The following is a 22,153-nucleotide window of genomic DNA, read 5'->3' on the forward strand; positions in this document are numbered from 1 at the left end:
TCTCCCTTTTTCAGATTTTTATGGTTTCCCCTATTTTAACAAATAGGAAAACCAAACAAAGAGAAGTGACTCATCCAAGGTAAACAAGACTGTAAATAGCAGATCTACAGCTGGAACAGAGATTCATCTATTTCCAAAGCCCCTGGTGACTTATTCTAAATTAAATTTCTCTAAGTATTGCTATGGTATCAATTCGACCTTTCACGAAAGACTTGTTTAAAGACTATGCTAGGGGCAATGCCGACCACAGACCCAGTCTTAGAGGTAAAAAGAAGACAGAGTCCTTGTTTACAAGGGACTTACAATTTACAAAACTGACACTATACAGCTGGGTTTGTGCTACAGTGGAACAATCTGGAATCAAAAGATCTGGGTCTAATGTCTGGCCCTGACCACATCTGGGACCAGAGCCTCGAGAAAGTCAGAATATCCCTGTGTTCGAGCTACCTCTTCTGCAAAGCAGAGCTAACTGCCCACTTGGCAGGCCTGTTGTTAGAAGCAGGGCTATAATATGCATGAAAGCATTTATAATGATTAATAAACATCCATTCTAAGATTTTACAGGTTCCTTATCCCAAATACTTGGAGGCAGGTCGATTTGTCCTGGAATCTGAAATTTTCCAAGTTTTATAAAGGTAATACTGTGCATATGCCTACTAAGATTTGGAGTGGCACCCCATGATAGAGCACATAATATTCTTCAGCAAAATGAAAAAAGAGACACATTTAGAGGGATTTAAAAAAAAAAAAAAGGGAACACGAATAGCCTCATGTCAGTTCAAGTCAGATTTCTTACCAAATGTATTTTTAAAACTTTCCATTGTGAGAGTTTTGGGATCTCAGAACTACTGATAAAGAATTGTGGATCTTTATTATTCAGAAGCCAGCATGAGCTATGAGCAGTGAACATAGGAAATCTCAACACTGAAGGGATCCTTGATATTCGTCCTCAAAAGCAAGTAGGATTTTAGATCTCCAGCTGGTGTGCAGCACCGAGAGTCTGGAGCAGCCCTTTCCACGCAGAACAGGTGGACCTTGAAGTATCGCTGCCAGGTGAACAGTGAGAAGGACTTGTTATGTTTCCTTCCTAACGAGGTTCAAGGGCACTCTTTGTTCTTAGTGACCCCAAATCAGAAGAGTGAGAGGAAATTGGAAATGTTGCTTTGGAGAGTCATACCCAAATATTTGAGGAAACCAGAAGAATTCAGGATCTAATCAAGTTACAGGTAGATAACAAAAATCTCAAAGACAGTAAACAGAATGAGAGTCTAACTGCTTAAGCTACAGCCAATCAAATAATTTCCTTTCTTTGCTTCCATGTATTCTGTATAAAATATTTCCCCTAGCTCCTGTCGATGGTGAAGTGGTATTTAAGACATTTTGTGATTAGTCTTCATAATACATTAAAGAATCATAGGAAATTGGTTTGAGACATGGTTCAACTTAGCTAAAAATTATGGAACAACTGATCAAAGGCTTATTCCTGAAACTGTGGTGAGAATGTTGATCAATGAAATAGAAGATAGAAATAAGGACGTGAATACATTTTGGAAAGTGAGATAACATAATCTGCCCTAAATCCCAGTTAAATAAGATGACTGGGTTCTGAAGAACTAGAGTCCAGCATGAAGATTATAGTTAGTAATACACTGTATACTTGAAATTTGCTGAGTGTAGATCTTAAGTATTCTTACCACTCACTCACTATATGAGCTGATGGATGTGTTAATTATCTTGACTGTGGTGATCGTTTCACAATGTACACATGTAAGTAAAACATCAGGCTGTACACTTTGAATATATACAATTTTTATTTATTAATTATAACTCAATAAAGCAAGGGGAGAAAAAAATGCCCTTTTATTCAGCAAGTTTGCTTCTAGAGCTCTATCTACGTTTCACACAAACAGTGTAGCACGAATTCAATAACCAACTTTTATCATGAATACATATAATAGTGAAGGGCTGAATCAATTTACTTTTTATATTGCTACTTTGACACAGCCCTGCCCTAAGCCTGGAGTAATGAGATGGAGATGAAATAGCTTTATCTCAGACACACTGAAGCTATTCAGGATGTCACAAAAAATAGGAATAGAATATTAATAAATATACATACCAAAAGAGAAACATTCATTTGGTGAAAATGAATAGAAAAAAGAAACAGGAATTAGATAAAAGCATGAAATAATTAAATTATAGAGCTTTACTGTGAAAAACCACCTGATTTTCAATGTAATCCAATTATGTGTCTCCATTATGTAATTTTATAGCATCTTCATGGCTTCTATGGATGAGACAAATAGCAGCAACAGTACTAGCAAAATAGGTTATTTCAGAAGTAATATCAGTAAAATAGAAGTGATTGAATTTTTTAAAATACTGACAGTCATCATGATAAATAGAAAAGAGGCTCAGAACATCTAGATATTTTATAAGACAAAATTCTTCTATCAACAAATATCTTAGTAACCACCGACAAATGGGTTCTCGGCAATTTTCTTCCAAAGAGCTTTCAAGACATATATATTAGAAATAGAAAGGATAAAAGGGAAAAGCACAAACTGTCAAGGTTATTCCATAAAGTTAAAGGTCTTTTGTCAAAGTGAAGTTCATTGTTTTAAATAAATTTATCATGGCTTAGAATCCAACATCTTGAACCTAAAATATCTTGTCTGAGTTCGTTTATTCTTCCGATTCAGTCTAGACTGTTTAGAGAACAGACTACCCGTCATTATCAACATTGTTATCTCCATCTTCACCAACCTTTTTGATTAGGAACATACGCTGCTGGTAGATACTGCACAGAATGATTGACAGATGAAGACTTCACTCTGTAGAAATGTACAGTTCATCATGGAAGAAATTTATAAATATTATGAAGGCAACAGAATAAACACTGCACACTGGATCTCAAACACACACGCGCGCGCACATGCACACATGTACACACACACACATGATGCTTGCTCTCATACATCCTAAGGCAAACACAAGGAACACTAGAGACAGTTTTAGGTCCAAACAAGATGGTTAGGAAGTTGTTAAAAGCCTATTATTTGGGGGTATGGCAGGCCTTAGGATGAGATCAGCCAAACAGAGGATGAGACCTTGAATATGAACTACCTACAGGAAGGATGCCTCTGTTCTAACAAAACTAGAATATGTTGTGCTTTGTTAGAAGATTTTCCTTCTAGGTAATAAAGATTTTTTACAAAAGAATATCCCGATTCTGATTCACACACATCATTGCCTTAGTCCATTCAGGCTGCTGTAACAAAATACCATAGGCTGGGAAATTTATAAATAATAAAAATTTATTTCTCACAGTTCTGGAGGCTAGAAGTCCAAGATCAAGATACCATCATGGTCAGATTCTGGTGAAGGCCCAGAGGCTGTCAAATTCTGGCTATGCCCTCATATGATATAGAGACTAAGCTCTCTGGGGTCTCTTTTATAAGAATACCATCATTCGTGAGGGCTCCACTCTCGTTACCTGATCATCTTCCAAAGGCCCCACCTCCTAATGCCATCACCTTGGGTATTAGGTTTTCAACATATGAATTGGGAGAACATAAATATTCAGACCATGGAAATTATCAACCTGGAGACTGTCTCTTCTTTGATTTCTAAAAATTATCAAAACCTGCCACATAGTCTACAAATGTTTTCTAAATTATCTTGAAAATAAAATACATTTGGCTGGCAGGAAAAGCATTCGTCCCCTTTTGTTCAACCTGGGAAAGGTTTGTAGAGAGATGATGTGGTTAAAGATGCACTTGGATATTGCCAAAGACACTGGTAAGCTGAGAGGACAAGAAAGCATTTTCATAGAGTAAGTCTTAGAGTAGGTACAATATGGAAACAGAAGTAAACAAGGAGGCTTAAATTAAAGATCTGGCTTGATTTTTTAAAATTCCACTGCCAATGCTCCTAATTAATGCACTGCTTTTTGGCAGTAAAAAAAAAAAAAAAAAGTTACTGGCATCAAATGATCTTATTTCTATTAAGATAATTTCTACATACATTTTTACAAAATCATCTGAAACCAACTAATTAGGAACAGACGTTTGACTACCACAGTATTGGATCAAACTAGTTATTCAATTCTAAGATGGCCTTTTACGATTGCCTCAAAATCTATTAAGAATATATTTCTGAATCTATAAACATTTCTAAGTGCATATACTGAGCTTTAAATAATCACATAGATTTGAACTAATCTAAACTCATCTGTTTACTACTGCTTTTGTTTCCTACACTTTTTTTCTTGCATGTAAAAAAGATTCCTGAAACCAGATAGTCAGTGGTTGATAAAATCTAGCCAAAAAGATTGTGTCACTTTTTCACATTTTTTTATAATAAATATATGTAGACTCGTTTTGTCTCCATCAATTCATGACTTAAGTATGTAGATTCTCCCACTAATTTCAAAAGAGAAAGATTAGACCAGAAATGTGTTAGCAGTACCTATCTACACAAGGGAGAAGTAAGCAAGCAGATCAAAAAGAAATTATCTTGAAAATAAAATACATTTGGCTGGCAGGAAAAGCATTCACTAAGTAGCCGAAACAGACTTAGTGAAAAAGTAAAAGTGCATAACAATGTGTATAGTAGGCTATCTTTGCTGTAATATAATTGGAAATTGGACAAACTGTTTCTAAAATGTATTTGGAAATGTAAATGGTCAGGAATAGCCAAAAAATTTTTTTAAATGAAGAACAAAGCTCAAAGAATACATATCGTGACCTAATACAAAGCTAAAATAATTAAAAGAGAATGTAGAGCTAGTACAGTTAGATAAATAGGACAAAAATAGGGTGTCCAGAAATAGACACACACATACAAGCACACGATTCATGACAAAAGTGACACTTCAGTGCAATGAGGAAAGAATTATCATTTCAGTAAATGGTGCTGGGTCAACTGAATATCTATATGGAAAAAGTAAATAAACCTTTTCCCCACTTGATTGAAAAAATATGTGTAAAAGGTAAAATAATAAAGTTTTTGTAACAAAACATAAGAGAATACCTCATGTCCCTAAGGCAAACAGATACTTCTTAAAGGAGCAGAAAAACTACGTTGTAAAGGGAGTCAAATTAATAAACTGAGCTTTATCAGAATCAAGAACTTCTGTTCCTCAAAATACACCATTAGAGAAGTGAAAATGCACGCCACAGAACAGGAAAAGGTACGTGCAATAAATACTTGCAACAAAGGATTTGCATGCCAAAAATATAAAGAATTCATACAAACAATAAGAAACAAAAGCCAACAGTACAATAGAAAAAGGTAAAGAATTGAATAGACACTTCACAAAACAACTTGTACAAATAACCAATAAACATATGAAAACATGTTCAATTCATTAGTCATTAAGGATATGCAAAGTAAAGCCCCAATGTGATATACCACTACACAGAATGCTATAAAGACATTAAATACCAAACATTGCAGAGGACGTGGAGCAAATGAAATTCTCATATCCTGCTGGTACAACCATTTTGAAAAGTTGTTTGGCTTTCTTATGACCTAGCAACCCCACTCATAAATATATACTCAATATAAATGCTTACATTTGTTCACCAAATTATATATATGAGACAGTTAATAGAAGCATTATTTGTAATTGCCTAAAATGGATACCATCAGTTATAGAACAGATTTAAAAATTATCATTATAAACCAATGAGAATGAGTGAACTACTGCTACACACAACAGCATGAATGATTATCACAAATGATATTCAGCAAAAGAAACAATAAAAACACATACTGTATGAAACAGTTTGCTGGAAGTTTAAAAATAGGCAAATAATGTTTGGTGTTAGGTCTCAATAGTGATTACTCTTAAAGGGTGAGAGGCCGGAAGGGATAGTCACAGCAAGAAGCCATGACAGGCGCTTCCGGGTGCTCATAATGTTTCTTCATCTGTTTCCAGGTATGTGTTCATTTTGCAAAAATCCAGTAAACTGTACTTACGACTTGTGCACTTTTCTGTATGCATTTTACACGTCAATTTAAAAGTTTGCCAAAGAAAGACATGAGACAAATCCTAAGATGGGTCAGTATGGACATTAGAAAGGATAGGTTCAGCAATGTATGAAACAGATCAAATCTATTAAATTACAAGAATTCATAAAAAAAAAAAACTAGGAAAAAATTATCAGTATTCTTTGGATACAGTAAATGTACCAACTCATGATTCTAAAACCTGAAAAAAAATAGAAATAATCAAGCATTATCCTGCCTTTTCTGTATGAATTATATTTCAGAGTAATCCAAACAGTTGATAAGAGAACATTCTTCTTTGTTGAACATTCAAGATAATAAATGCAAAATAAATAACAGAATTCAAAAATAACCGTATTGCAACCCCTAATGAAATGTGTCTTGTGATGCAATAAGCAACACACAGCACCACCTAAATAACCAAAAACTAATCAGGTCTCTGCCTCTAAATGTCGGTTTATAGGAAATGTGATAAAAGAACACATTAAATGAATTCCAAGGATGTAACCAGCCATATTCAGAATGTGGCAAATTTATAGGGCAACCGACCTGATTTCTTCCCAAAATAAATATCCTATGAGAGAATGAAGGGGGGGGGGGGGAGGCAGGGGGCAGTGGCTGACTAGTATAAATTAAAACTTAAGGAATATAGCAATCGAATCAACCTGTGGATTTATTTTGATCTTGATTCAAATAAGCCAGTTATTAAAAGATATTTTTAGATAATTCATAATTTTTTAATGGAATGAATATTAGATATTATTAATTATTGTTAATTTATTGTGGTCATGTTTTTAAAAGGTCATAATCTGTTAGAAACGTTATTGAACTATTTCTGAATGGAATGATATAATGTCTGGTATTTGCTTCACAAGTCCCCTACAAAGGAAAAGGGGTAGTGATTTATGAAACAATATTGGCCAATTGTTGATTGACAATCATTGGTACTCTCTACCAATATGATGATTTGCTTTTAATTCTGTTTAAAATTTTATACATAGACTTACCCCATCCCTAGCTTTCACCAAGAGATCATAAGTGTCTGGATCCATTTCCCTGTCGATATCTTGAGAAACACAGATTTGGCCATCACGTGGGTTGATCTGGAAGGCCTGGGGTGCTCCATAGCTTTGGAATCCGTCGTAAAGAGAATACTCGATCAAGCCATTGAGTCCTGCATCTGCATCAGAGGCTTTTACCTATGAGACAGGAGGTTGCCCAGTGAGGAGACTGAAGCGCTAGCATCACTTTTCAGTTGGTCATGAATTACCATCATGATTTGCACAACCAAGTAACCCTCGTAGCTGTTCGCACAGTGTCGGCTTTGTTTTTCTCTCTCTCTCTTCTTACTTTCTGTGACAAGTCCCCTTAACCTTCCTCCTCCTCTTGTGAGTTCTCTTTTTCAGTCTCTTTTGCCCGTTCCTATACTTTCACGGGCTCTCTAGAGGTTTGGGTTCCTTGGGGCTCAGCCCTCAGTCCTTTAGCTTTCTTATTTTTCTCACTATATCTGAGTGATCTTATCCAGTCTTAGGGGTTTAAAAACATCCACATGCGGACAACTTAACAACATATCTATGGATTCCTTCTCATAGCTAAAGCCTTCATGTGATGGGTTCAACACTCCCCCACACCCTTTCAGAGTAACAAGGGATGGGCAGAGAAACCAAGCCCATAAGTGGCAAAATTACTAGTAATCCAATCCAACTGATGGAAATCACCCTGGAGTATGAGGTTTGAATTTCCTGAGCCAGATTTCCTTCCAGAAGTGATGGAGTACCACATGGAGGCCCCTGGCCCAGAAGGTGCATTGGGATAATATCCAGACAGTATTCTGCTCGCCAAAATAGGCACGCTGACATGGACCAGTAACTGCACAGAGGAAAGGGTAGCTTTTTCTTCGGCCATAAATGTGTTTGGCCATAAATATGTTAGCGTGTCACTGTGCCTGGTAGAAAAGATGAAGCAAGTGGAATTATGAAAGCACTTAACTTATTTATACTAATTGTGTGAGAAATATAATAAGCCATATAGAACTCAAAATAGTTTTGAACTCATAGGCTCAGTATAATTCTCTTGATTTGTAACCCAGTTAATAGTAAGAGCAAATATCTAAATAGCACTTACAATAAAAGAAGTACTTTAAGGGAAGATCATCCAAAAAAAAAAAAAAGGAAGAAATAAAAATACACTATATGCTATAGAACAGGTACTATCTTAATTGCTTAACATACATACTTATAACCTATAATGGACTCCATTTTACAGATAGAAAAGTCAGTAACTTACCAAAGATCACATCGCCAAAAAGTGCCAAAACCAAATGAAACTCCAACCCAATAACTGAAGTTCTCAATAAGCTGGATCCTTCATCCTATTCTACCTTGAGAATATAACTGGAATGTGACTTTTGGGCTATTTGTGTGGTCTAGCCCAATGGTCCTCAATCGGGGGCAAGTTTGTCTTCACATGGACATTTGGCAATGCCTGGAGACATTTTTGCTTGTCACAGCTGTGGAGAGGGCACTGCTGGCATCTAGAGGGTTGAAGCTAGAGATGTTGCTAAACATCCTACAATGCCCGGGACAGACAAACAACTCTCTGACCCAAAATGCCAACAAGACCCTCTTCACCTGAGGAACCTCTTAACCATTGGCAATACTATTTTCCTCTTTAATTGTCTTTAATTTTTTTCAACTAATGACACAGTCTTTTAAGTTTATCTTTACTCTCATCTATCTCATATTCTCTGGCAAAATTTTATCCTGTGCAACTAGCTAACATGTTTGTGAGCTATTCTTCTCATCAGATGGGCTGAACCAGGAAACCCACAAACCTCCCCACTACAAAGAACTAAATTCCAAGTACATTTGGTCTATTCCATTCTGGCAGCTGTTAATAATTTAGTAGCCTCAAGTTCCCAAAGACACCAAATATATCTTCTAAAACCATATGGTATTCTCAATAACTTTGGCTTGACTGGAAGATAAATACAATGAACTTTGAATTCTAAAACTCATTCTCAGCCTTTAATGGCACATATTAACAAGTAATTTAGCTTATATAAAACAAGTTTCCTTATTTCCACTTTCAAAACCTTTTTCTCATCTGGACTTTTGGCAAAGCAAAATATAAGGAGTCAAAGTGGGATACGAGTCTGATCTCAATTTATGTTAGCAGTTCACGTTCAGAGTTTCAGAATCATAAAATAAGAATGTATTCCTCCCTGTTTTTCCTCAACTCCCTAAAAATTTTGACCGAGTACTCCAGAACAACATATTCCATCTTCTAATATTTGGTCTTGAATGACTACAATTAATTTGGCATCTTTATGAGGTCTAAATTTCCCAATATCCACTGACTTACACATAAATGTAGGCAATTTAAATAATAGAAAATGGAAATGGCTTTGTCAAATCTTCAAGAGGAAATCCTAATTAGTAAATAAGCTCAGTAGGCCCTTTCTCCTGAGATATCTGCTTAAATCAAAGAATCAGAGAATTAGCTGGTCAGTCTACCATCACAATCTTACGGTGCTAAAGTAGGGATCTAGAGGAGATCTCAGGAGGGTTTCTCCTTGGATCTACTCAAAGAGTCACATTTCAGCACTCAGTGCCTTCCCTGTGTTCCTCACCTCGATCTCAGTTTATCTGTTTTAGACTGAGATAAATTTGATGATTTTACTTTAAGTTTATTCTGACTCAGAACTGTTCTCCCTTCGCCTGATCTTTCACAAATTTAATGGAGATATTGTAAAAATGCAAAATATCAATATGATATTAATATTTCCCTAATTCCATTATTAGTTTCCTGAAATTTAAAGAATTTTTACCATTTCCTTAAGAGTTAAATGAAAATATTCCTTTAACATCTGGGTAAAGATTTCTCCACATGAACGTGTCATAGAGACAGAAGACAAATTGAGAACACTGACTCTTGAAGAAATGTTTGCACGTTCCACAGTGGAATGGATCTATCTGCATTCCCCTCACTAGCATAGCCCCACCACCACCACTGCCCTTTGGAAGGTCTGCTCTCCAACAACTGGGCAGCTTTGTTGGAGGTCACTTGCCCAGCCAATCACATCAGCACCCAAAAACCCAAAAGTTAACCCAAAATGATAGGATGATATATTGTCAATCATATCATTTAATTAAATGGCATTTATAGAAAAGCCTCAGAGTTCAATCAAAAAAAAAAAATGAGCAATCAAACAAAAAAGTACTAGAAAAAATGTCTGCACTTTTAGATGAAAGTTTAAATTAAATAATTCATTTTAATTTTTTCTTACAATAATTTCCAAAATTATATGTGATATACATGAGCATAGAACAGTTTGAAGAAACGAAGTTACTGATATAATAATCTCACACACAGAACTTCAAACAGAAAGAAGAAAAAAAGGAATCACAAAATAGTTTTACATTTGAAGCACTTGGCCAACCATTGATCCTGCAGCTAAAACATGATTAAAATATTTCAGTGGAAACTGGATTTAGCATTGGGACCAACCTGTCCTAATAGATGGTCCCCACATGCAAGTATGCCACTCTCTCTCTTACCAATGACCTGTATCTTATGAAGTCTAATAATCAAGTCTGGGTCCTTATTTTCTACAGCGTTCAGCCACATCTCACACAATTAACCATCTTCTTCTCATTGAAACACTTCATCAGACACTACACTCTGACACTCCTCCTACAGCTTACTAACTTCCTTCAGTTTACTGGCTCTGAATACTATAGCGCCCTAGAGCTCAGTCATTGGACTATTTCTCATTTCAATCCACACTCATGGGCTGTAGTGGACATTGCCCACTGTGGACAACTGTAATAAATCTGACTTGTATTTTATCTTAACCATCAGACCATTCCTTCTGTACCTCAGGAGAACACCCCTCAGCCTTGTCTACTTGCAATATCCTATAATCTTTGAGCTCTTGCTACACTTGTTTGTGTTCTATATTTTACTTATCCTCCTCCAAGTCTTCCTGGATTATAGAGTCAAGTTTATGATTATGAAATAAAAACTAAACAACAACAAAAGAACAAGATATTTCAAAACACCCATCAAACACACATTGACTAATAATTTTTTTATTCCTAAAACACAACCTATTATCCAAGCTGTATCATCAGAGAACTGGCAAAAGAAAATGGGGTAAAAAGCTATCTTAAGGCATGTGGAACTATTCAGAAATTGGAAAAAGAAAACTTTTATTTTCACCTTTTAAAATATAGTTTCAGAGAAACTGGTAGAACTGTAAGGCGAATAAATTGATTATGTACTCTCAAGTATCGGTAAAGAAAAAAAGCTGCTGTTCGAATAACATGTTTCTATTGCCTTAATTGAAGAATGGGATTAGGACACAAATAATCTTACTATGTATTGCCCCATCATCTCCAAAAAAAAGCAGCAGCCAAAGGAAATTTTGCGAAGGAGACCAATGGGTGGGGACGAGGAGGTAACTTGTCTTATGTGGTATTACAAAATAAACAATTAAAACAGTATAATCTAAAAATAGAATTGGCAGTCAGATTGAACACAAAAAGCAAGACCTGAAACAGATGCTGGCAAACCTAAATTTTTTGTATATTACAAAGGAAACATCGTAACACATTGAGAAATGTGGATTTATCCACATAAATTGCTAGAAAAAAATTGGCAAAGTGCATGGAGAAAAAAATCAAGTTTGATATTAACCTCACACCAAAATGAGTTCTACACAGACATGTTAAATATAAATAATAAAATTATTTAAAGCACAAAGAATATATATGGGAATAATTGGCTGATTCTTATATTGAAAAGAAATTTCAAAGCAAAAAGGAATCAAAAACTAAAACAGATGAACAAGAATCACAAAGGAAAAAATCAATACAATGACTGCATAATTATTTAAAATTCTACTATGTCAAAAACACCATATACAAAAATATCTAAAGGCAAATTAGGTATGATATCTACAACACATATAAAAAAAAGTTAATGTTCTTAATATGAACATAGGCCTTTAAAAATAAAAATATATTGATTTGTAACACAGAAGAAAAACAGGCAAAGGACATAAACGATTCACAGAAGAATAAATATATTTAAGATATTCGACTTCACTAGTAATCAAATAATTGAAAAAAGAAATAATATTTTTCAAATATTGGCAACCATTGAAATTACCAACCTTTAAAATAATTGGCGACCATTAAATAAATAGCAATTTGAGAACTATTAAATTAATAGTAAGTTGGCAACCATTAAACAACATATTAAGTGGTGGCAAAGATGAAATAAATATGCATTGATTTTTAAAGTCTACCTAGAAAATAACTTTGCTTTTATTGTATACAAATGGTAAACATTCTCCCAAACCTAAAAATGCATGCATTCCTTTTGACCCAATTAGCATATTTCTAGGAATATAAGTAGACAGCTATTTGTATGAATAAACATATACATAATGTATCATTATTTATTCAAGAAACCAAATGTCTACTGCGTCGTTAAGTGAATTTTATGTAATTCATCCATAAGACAAGAATTTGATGTCGCCATGAAAACTATATATTTTAAGACATATGTCTAATATAAAAGAAAGACAACTATATAAAATATCCTATTTATACAAAAAATATCCAACATATAAAATAAAAATTAGAAAGAAATAAGCCAGAGATGGGAACACTTCCAAACTCATTTTACGAGATCAGCATTATCCTGATACCAAAACCAGGCAAGGACACTATAAGAATATTACACATCATATTACAATATCCCTTATGAATACAGATGCAAAAACCCTCAACAAAATATTGGCAAACCAAATCAACAATTCATTAAAAATATGATACTATCATGATGAAGTGGGATTTATTCCAGGGATACAAGGATATGAACCACTCACTGAATCATCCACTAATCAATCAATGTGACATTAACAGAACAAAGGATAAAAATCATATGATCATCTCAATAGACGCAGAAAAAAGCATTTGACAAAATTCAACGTTCATTTATCGTAAAAACTCTCAACAACATGGGTGTATAGGGAATGTACCTCAACAAAAGTCATATAAATCAAGCCGTTAACAAACATTAAACTCAATGATGAAAAGCTGAAAGCTTTTCTTCTAAGATTGGGAATGAGACAAGGATACCCACTCCACACTTCTATCTAACATAGTATTGAAAGTTCAAGACAGAGCATTTAAGAAGAAATAAAAAACATCAAACTCAGAGAGAGAGAGAGAGAGAGAGAGAGAGAGAGAGAGAGAGAGAGAGAGAGAGAAAGAGAGAAAGAAAGAGAAAGAAAGAAAGAAAGAAAGAAAGAAAGAAAGAAAGAAAGAAAGAAAGAAAGAAAGAAAGTCTCTAATTGTAGATAGAACGATACTATATGTAGAAAACACTAAAGACTCCATGTAAAAAAAAACTGCTAGAACTAAGCAATAAATACAGTAAAGTTTCAAGACACAAAATCAATATACAAAAATTATGTGCATTTCCATAAATAATAATGAAATATCAGACTATCAGAAGGAGATATTAAGAAAACAATCCTATTTACAATCGAATCAAAAAGAGTAAAATACCTAGAAATGTATTTTCATTTGACTTAAAAATTTTAGTTATTCAAGGAAAGAATTCTTATTACCATTTTATAGATTTGAAAACTGGGTGATATAAATATTTGTTATATTGAAGTGACTCCAGTCTAATGTGTATCTTTTGAGATAGTGTATTTGAGTTGGATTTATAGGCAAGTTTATTCTCCAGTCATATATGCCTCCACATTCTATTTCTATAGGAAAGCTAAATTCAAAAAGGGAGGGGGGGAGGAAAGGGGGAGGAGGACTCTTTTATGAAGATCCTATGACTCTATAATTAAACACATACAAATACACAAACACTCAAATCAAACTAAACTAAACCTCCCCAAAACCCTCCAATGTACCTTTACTAAAAGGGATCAAAGGATGTTAAAGTTAGAGGAACCGAGTCACCCGCCCCACAGCCCATGAAGCACTTCCAGTGCTCTTCTCCACCAATGGCTCTGTTTCGATGAGGTCGGCCATCTTTAAAAGAATAATTAACTGATATTTATGGTATAAAAATATTTATGGTATAAAAATTAGGTTGCCAGTAGCTGATCCATTGATTGGTACTTTAAAAATCATGCTTGTCTTTGATTTAAGTATTTTAGGCTGCTGATAGTCTTAATAATCTATGGCAAAAGATCAGATAGAAATTCTGGTAGCAATTTTAAGTAAACTGGTTGACTCAATACTAACATTCAAAAATCAATTCACTTTTGTCTATGGCCATGCCACCCTGAATAAGCCCAGTCCGGTTTGATTTCGGAAGCTAAGTAGGGTTGGGCCTGGTTAGTACTTGGATGGGAGACCACCTAGGATGACCAGGTACTGTAGGCATAAAAAATAAAAAATAAGGGATTGTAAGCTGACAAGATTCTTGCAATTTGTGAGGTCAACCAAGGGTTGCCTTTCCTAAAAAAAAAAAAAAAAAAAAATCAATTCACTTCAATATGATAAGTAATTCATACACAAACACATATACACAGTAGTCTAAAATATACTCGCATCATCTTTAACTTCCAGATACACATGAAAAACAATTATGATGTCATTTTAGAAATTATAACTGCAAGAGTTTCAAAGTCTCTTACTAATTGTTTATTATTGACATTAATAGTATTAGCAATAAAAGTAAAATTCTATTAGCTCTGGTTCTTCTGATCATCTAATTTGTATTTCGTATTATTTTCACAAACAATATCACAATATAACTCCCTTAACTGTTCAAGACAACCATCATTTACAGCTACTTTACACTACTCTTCATCACCAAACTAATAAAATGTGGTCTTTCAAAAGCAAATCAATCTTTAATTAAATATTTTCATAGTATTCTTACAGGTATCTGGAAACACAAAGAATTACATGATCAAAAATCTTTTGTCTATCCAAAAATCTTTTGTCTATCCAAAAACCATGTGATTATCAGAGATATTCACAATGTCTAATACCATAAATCTCTAAATGTCAAATTCGTGACAAGGTCTTAACTAAACATTTCCTCCAAGATTTTATTTTTCTGAAGCTCAGACATAAATTCTTTATCCAGTATGAGCCTTATATGAGATTTGAAAGAAGAAATGGATTATAAAAGCTGATACCCTATCTCTATTATCTCTTCCTACCTCAAGATTTCACAATGGAATTTAATTTTAAATATGCCTCATATACATAAACATTAGTATTTTCAAGCTGCCGAGTTAATGTCTCCTTTTCTCTTTCTGGAATCCTTGCTTTGGTGATCTCCTCCAGTCTCTCTAAATTTCTCCTAGTAAGACAACTCCAATTTCATATTTCTTGTGTTCCAGACTTACATATGGCAGTACCTCCATGATCAGCCCACTAGGCACGGTTCATGGCACCTCCCATTCAACATGTCCAAAATAGAAATTTCAATTTCTTTCCATCCCCTGCCCCAAGTCACTTCTCTCTGTTTTTTTTCCAATCAAATGGCATCTCCATCTACTCTGTGACTCAATTCAAAAACCTGAGTTACTCTTCTAAACTTTCTCCACAAGAAAAAATATCCAGTAAAATAGTTATAGACCATGTGACTCAAGTCAAAATCCTAAGAGTTACTCCTCTAAACTTTCTCCACAAGAAAAAAATGTCCGGCAAAAGAGTTATAGACTATGTCCCTTACCTTAGAAGTAGAAGTTACTGAATGATGTTGAAAGATCAAGTGAGATAAGCACAGGCCAATGAACATCTACAAAGATACTTGACTTCAAAAATAATTAAATAAGCTCTGATCTAATCTTTTTTTATTACTGTTTAATATTATTTTTACCTTGGGAAAATAAAAAATGATTGGGGAAAAATAAAAAATGCTATCACACCCAGTGAATGTTGAAGATATGCCCAATTTACAGTAAAAAATTGAAAACAATACAAAAAGTCCTTCAAAAAATGGAGTTGGTTAATTTTAAAGCTATACAGTGGAATAGTATACATGTATTAAAAAGAATAATGCAGATCCACATATACACACATATAAAAATAAATAAAATATATTAAGAGTTAAAGTTATAAAAATTTATAGATCCAGTAAGGTCCCACTTTTGAATTAAAGAAATAATAACAACATGTGTTGCAACGGTCCTACTGCTTTTGAGTCTAGGGCATCACAAGCTAAGGGAAGAGAATGGCTTTTACAATGATCCTGGCGATGCAAGGATACTATGGCAGGTAGGTGAGGGAGGGATGAGCTCTCACCGTGAGGGATGTCTGAACATCCCTCTTGGGTATTCCACAGCTGTCCAGACCAGACGAAAGCCTTCTCCCTCACCTCAGCCTCAGGACTAGAATCATCCCTTCTTCAGAGGCAAAAAGGACAGATCAGAGAATTCCTGGGGCTAGGTTTGCAAGGAGATAAGGTGTCGAAGAACAGAGGAAGAGTTAAAAAGACTGACAGACTGAGGCAAAGGAATGCCTCTTCAAAAGAGGGTCCATATGCGAACAGGACTGAAGCCCAGTATGGAAGCCAGGGCAAATGGACAGCGAGGCTAGAAGCACCACGCCTGACTTTACAACCCTCTAGCCACCATATATGTGCAAGAATCGAGAACACAAAGGTGACTTTACACGTTTGGGGGCTCCACCTATGTGTTCCCCAGCAGAGGAAGAAAATCAGATATGATTTTTCCTGCCAGCACCCACACACCTGTCCTCCTTCAACATGAAAAACAGGCGATGATGGCGACGGACCACGTGGCCCCCGTAGGTCACTGAAAGGCAAGGCTCATTTCCTTTTAACCAGTTTCCTAACTCAAGATAGATTATTGTGCAGAGTTACATATTTCCAGAGAAAATAAAAATATGAACAATATACCCCAAACTCTTAACAGGTGTTCTCTCTTGGGATGCACTCATGGCAAACATGCACTTTTTAAATGCTATGTTTTTATAGTGTTTTCTATGGAGTCTGGTTCTTTTGATAATCTATTATATGTACTCTGTATTTTATATACATATATATATACACACACACACGTATTTATATACATATACACATATTTATATATATACACATGTATATATATACACATGTATATATATACACGTGTATATATATATATATATATAATCTTCCATATTGTGTGATTTTTCAAGGCCACCCTCTCCTCCCTTCACCCACAAAGAACACCCTGAAAGGCCTGCAAAGTCTAGAAAGAGCAGCTGGTTTTTGGATTTTTTTTTTTAAAGGATTTATGTTTAAGCATCTCATTCTCTTTCGGGAATGAATATCATAAATTAGAACCATGTGACTTTTATCTTTTAGTTGTATTTTTCCTGTGTATGTTTTGTAAAACAAAGAGATACCCTAAATTTATGCCCAGGGGTCTTCCCAGTGAAAAGGCGTATTCCCACATATAAATACAAACAGGTGCACTCTAAAATCAAGGGGAGTGGGGGGAGCGGGCGCATGAGTTTGAAAAATCCTAGTGAAAAGATGAATAGTGGAAGGCCAAGTGAGGTTAAGTCTGTTCCCGGAGAGTGGGGGTCCTCTCCCAGCATGCTGTCCAGGTTCTTGATGTCTCGAACAAAGAACTGAGCAAGACATCGAAGTCCAGCAGAAAAGAAAAGCTTTATTAGAAGAGAAAGTACACTTCCAGACATGGAAGCAGGCCTGAGCAAGAGAAGTATGGCTCGAAAGACCTGGTAACAAGGCCTATGTGGTTTTTATCCCCATTTGCTGTGGGTGGTTACTTAGAGTGGGCTTCCTTAATTAACAACTAAGATTGACAGGACTCAATGATTAATCATTTGCTTTCTGTGCATGTTTGTTCCCAGAATTCAGTCTGTTATAATGATATTAATAAACTTCTGGGTATCTGCATCATATTATAATGATGGTATAATGAGGCTCAGGTGAGTTGCAGGTCATCGAGGTCTTCATTACGTAGGTACCAGTGACTGGCATTAACTGGCAACTAATTCTCTGCTTACTTGTGTCTTTGTGGAAGTTACTTTTAGCCTAAAAATGCCTTCTGGTTTGCTTAATTGTGGGTGGATTAGAGCAAACCCTTTCTAGGATAGGATGACCTCAGTAGCTTTGCAGGCAGATCTGAAACCCCCTAACTAACTTTCCTGCCTAACTCTTTCTTAAAGAGCCATGAACCCCCTTATTATTAGTATGGATGTTGAGAGATGGGAGGGCTCTTCTGTATCTGCTTCCTACAGAGAAGGGCCATAGTCCCTGCCTACAAGGGTTTCATGGAGCTCTTTCCCTTTCTGTCTCAGTCAGAAGTGCCACCTCAGTCCCTAGACAAGGAAAAGAAGATATAAACTTGTTATTTAAATCACATATCTATTAATTTCCATTATTGATTTGCTTATTAAGTGAGTAAAGGGAAACAGGCTTGGTTAATATGTCTCTTAAAGAGTGAAAAAGACCTTTAGCCTAACTCCCCTGCCCTCTCAGACTCTAAGGGCCCTGCCTGGCCTAACACTATTTCTGTTAACAATGGGCCCATGACCTTTATCAATAGCCAGAGGATCTGAGTCACCAGTTTCAGGGCAATTATCTGGATTTGAGGGAGAGGGCCTTTTTCCTAAAAAAAAAAAAAAAAAGGAAGAAAACAACTAGGTTTACTGAAAAGATTAAGAACTCTACAAGAGATGTCCCATGTCATTTCCTGCTAAAAGATTAAGAATTTTTAAAAGTGATGTCCTGTTATCAAGTCCACACCATAACTTCAGGCCGTGAGTTCCAATACGAGCTCTGACATGTGGAAATATAGTTAACCACAATTTTCGCACCTGAAAAAGCAACAGAGTCACAGTTGGCAAATGTTAAGGTTTGAAAACCGAGACTCCACTTAGCAGTTTCGCTTTCTCGAGGGAAAAGAGAAGGCAGTAAGCGTAGATCTAATGGAAACATGGGCTGCACTGCGTTGCCTCCCTGCCCCCCATGCAAACATTTACAGAGCTGTATATTTATCGTAAGCATAATCTTTAGAGGAAATCCCATTACATTTCTGTGTTCCCTTTATAAAGACCTACAGGGAAAAAATACCCCCAGGCTTTAGTTCCAGGAAAGTCAATGCTTCTTCTCTTGAGTAGTTGAAATGCTTCTAACTGGGGGACTACATGAATCTTGTCACTCTGGGGAATTGTACCTGCTTTAATGCATGTGCATGATCTTGCAGACTTTACTTCCACATACTAAATTCTTCCCGGCATCATCTTACTATGCCACTTCACTTTGCTTTTGTACCATTTTCCCTTTATTTTCGTGTTTCTGAATTTCATATAGTTTTGTTAGCAGTTTCATATTTTTTTAATTAGGTGGAGTACAAAATACAATAACTTAAATAGCATCCTACAGAAATGGATGTTATAAACATAACGGCTATGTGATTAATAACTGACCAAGGACAGAGGATCACTCTAAACATATGGTTAGAGACCTTCCCCTGCAAGAGAGGCCTTCAGTTGCCCCATGCCTTCCATTCTGGTTTGGTAATTCTGCCTAATTTACAAGCCCACTTGGCTGCTGGTCTGAAAGAACATTCTCTAATTAGCTTTAATGGTAATAATGATGACATTATAATCCCAATTTGTTGACCCCTGAGACCTTTTAATTGGCTCTGACTCAGGAAGGGAATAGAGTTGATTGCGTCCCCAGTGGCAACACTTTGCATTCAGTTTCCATGGTGTCCCTAACCCACCTTTATAACCTATCTTCTCTCATTTTGCTTTTAATGCTTGTGTTCCTGTCAAAATACATAACCCCCTGTTTCACACATTCTTTGCCCTAGGCTTTGTCTCCTGGTGTTCTCTCTGCATGGAATTTCTCACCCCCTTCACTTCACTATAATCAAATCCTACTCGTAATTCATTCACTTATGTGAACACAAAGCCCAATGCAATAGATACCTCTTCCAAGAAGCCCTCCTTGACGAACTCAACTGAAGTAATTGTCCTTTCCACTAAACTCCCATAGGCACTTATCTATTTCATTGTTATAATACTGACGATTCCCCCAATTGAGTTATTTGTACATCTCAAATCTTTCTGCCATTATTTCTTTAAATAGGATCTTAAGGAATTTGTAGCAATTGAATAACTTAAGAGAAGAGGAAAGAATCCTTGGTAAAATTATACACCAAACAAAAAATAAGAGCCGTGACTGTCTTACCCATGCCTGTGTGGAGTGGAGGAGGCCCCGGGGCAGGCAGTACAGGCAGTAATAGCTAAGAGTAGACAAGGGCATCACACCGTGAAGCAGAACATGCAGTCAAACGTGTGCTATATTCTAACGACATTGGAAGATCCATGAAAGTTGGAATAGCGAAGAGACACAAACAGTTGCTTAAGTGAACATGAATTAGGCAAATGTATCTTACATCTTTGTTCAATCCTACTTCGTCACACATATAATTTGTGCTAAGGACTTAATGACTGGTTATTTACTCTATGTCTATTATTAACTTCTTTCATAAATTAAGCCAAATGTTTAAAATTAAAGCTGTCAAGGTCTAGGCTACCTGTACTACATTCAAGAAGAAAGCCCATTTGTATTCCTGAAAATGGCCCAAATTAAGATATGGGCACCACTTCAATAACATATTGCATCGTATCAAATAAAAACAGTTCACTCATACCTCTTAAGCTTCTTACCAAACACATGACCAGTGTGACAAAACTGCGACGAACCCGACCCTGCGTCCTCTGGTTTTTCCAGAACGCTGCCCCTCGTTAGAGAGCACTCTTTCTCTCACTCTTTGAGCCTAAGGGTCATTTTCGAGAATAAACAAAACATTCACTTTTTACGAGGGGTTTTCTTTTAAAAATGGCATTTTCTAAGACCCAGATTTCACCTTTCCCAACAAATTCTGTATGCTGCTTTCACAGTAAAAGCTTCTCACAATGAGGAGATGAGGGAAGGGCTGAGAAGTAATTTTCCCTTCTCCCTCATTTACACACACATGAATAATGAAAACCTGGCACATCATCTCAGAATATCTGCTTATCTCTCAGCTGGTTAAAGTCAAACTATGTATAAGTAATAGAGTTGGTAAGAGGAGAGTTCGAAGATAGAAAATGTTGATGAGTGGATCAAGGACTGAGGCTAGAAAGGAGGTAAGGACAGGTGTAGAAGTAGTTATGCTTTGGGTTTTGATTTTGCTTTGGGAAGAGTGAGGAGTCCTATCTGACACATGCTTATCTTCTATCTTTTTTAATTTAATTTTATACACACACACACAGTAAAATGATTATGACAGTCAAGCTAATGAACACAGTCATCTCCTCATATAGTTAAGGTACCTTTTGTGTGTGAGAGAGCTAACATCTACTCTTAGCACATTTCCAGTATACAATACAGTATTATTAACAATTGTCACTGTACTGTACATTAGATCTCTAGAATATATGCATCCTGCATAACTGAAACTTTGTACCCTTTGACCAACATCTCCCCAGGCCTCCCCACCTCCTTGCCCCTGGTAACCACCTACTCTCTGCTACATATTTGACTTTTTTAGATTCCACAGATAAGTGAGATCATGCAGTATTTTTCTTTTCATGTCTGGCTTATTTTATTTAGTATAATGTCTTCGAGGTTCAACCATGTTGTCACAAATGGTAGGATCTTCTTCTGTTTTAAGGGCAAATAATCCAAAATCTATGTTCCCACGAGGCCTAATACTATGATCAATGAATATTTGTTGGTTTGATTTTAATTTCCTTTAAAAAAAAAGAATTATATATGGTAAATTTTCTCTATGCCCTGTACAAATAGAGGCACCAAATAGGAATTTAAATCCTGGGTACATTTACTAACGTCGGTAAATAGGAATAATAGCCACTTCCTGCAGTGAAGATTCAATGAAATAATACATAGAAAGTGCCCAATGCCTGGTATGTAATAAACACTCAATAAAATTTAGTCACAGGATTCCCAGGCTCGGTTTCCTGCCTACTTTCCTGTCTTTACCCGACACAACTCCAAAACTTCTGTCGTCACGTTGAGTTCAGTCGTTCTCCATCACCATGCCCCAACACTGCACTGTGGGGCTTAGCAATACAGCGTGTCTCAAATAATG

General features: G+C 35.8%; 1 protein-coding gene and 1 pseudogene across 1 annotated transcript in view; one reads left to right on the top strand and one right to left on the bottom strand.

The window, feature by feature from the left end:
* The window catches only part of DCHS2 (dachsous cadherin-related 2), a gene marked incomplete at its 5' end in the record, with an annotated part of 172,806 nt that overhangs the window by 80,574 nt on the left and 70,079 nt on the right, over positions 1 to 22,153 (bottom strand). Inside the window, one exon of the mRNA XM_016144623.2 lies at positions 7,023 to 7,214. Coding sequence (XP_016000109.2) covers positions 7,023 to 7,214 — 192 coding nt within the window. The remainder of the gene's footprint in view (positions 1 to 7,022; positions 7,215 to 22,153) is intronic.
* Positions 14,320 to 14,438, top strand: LOC118612713 (annotated as a pseudogene).

This window comes from Rousettus aegyptiacus, unplaced genomic scaffold, assembly GCF_014176215.1.
Source record: "Rousettus aegyptiacus isolate mRouAeg1 unplaced genomic scaffold, mRouAeg1.p scaffold_m13_p_16, whole genome shotgun sequence".
NCBI classification, from domain to species: Eukaryota; Metazoa; Chordata; class Mammalia; order Chiroptera; family Pteropodidae; genus Rousettus; species Rousettus aegyptiacus.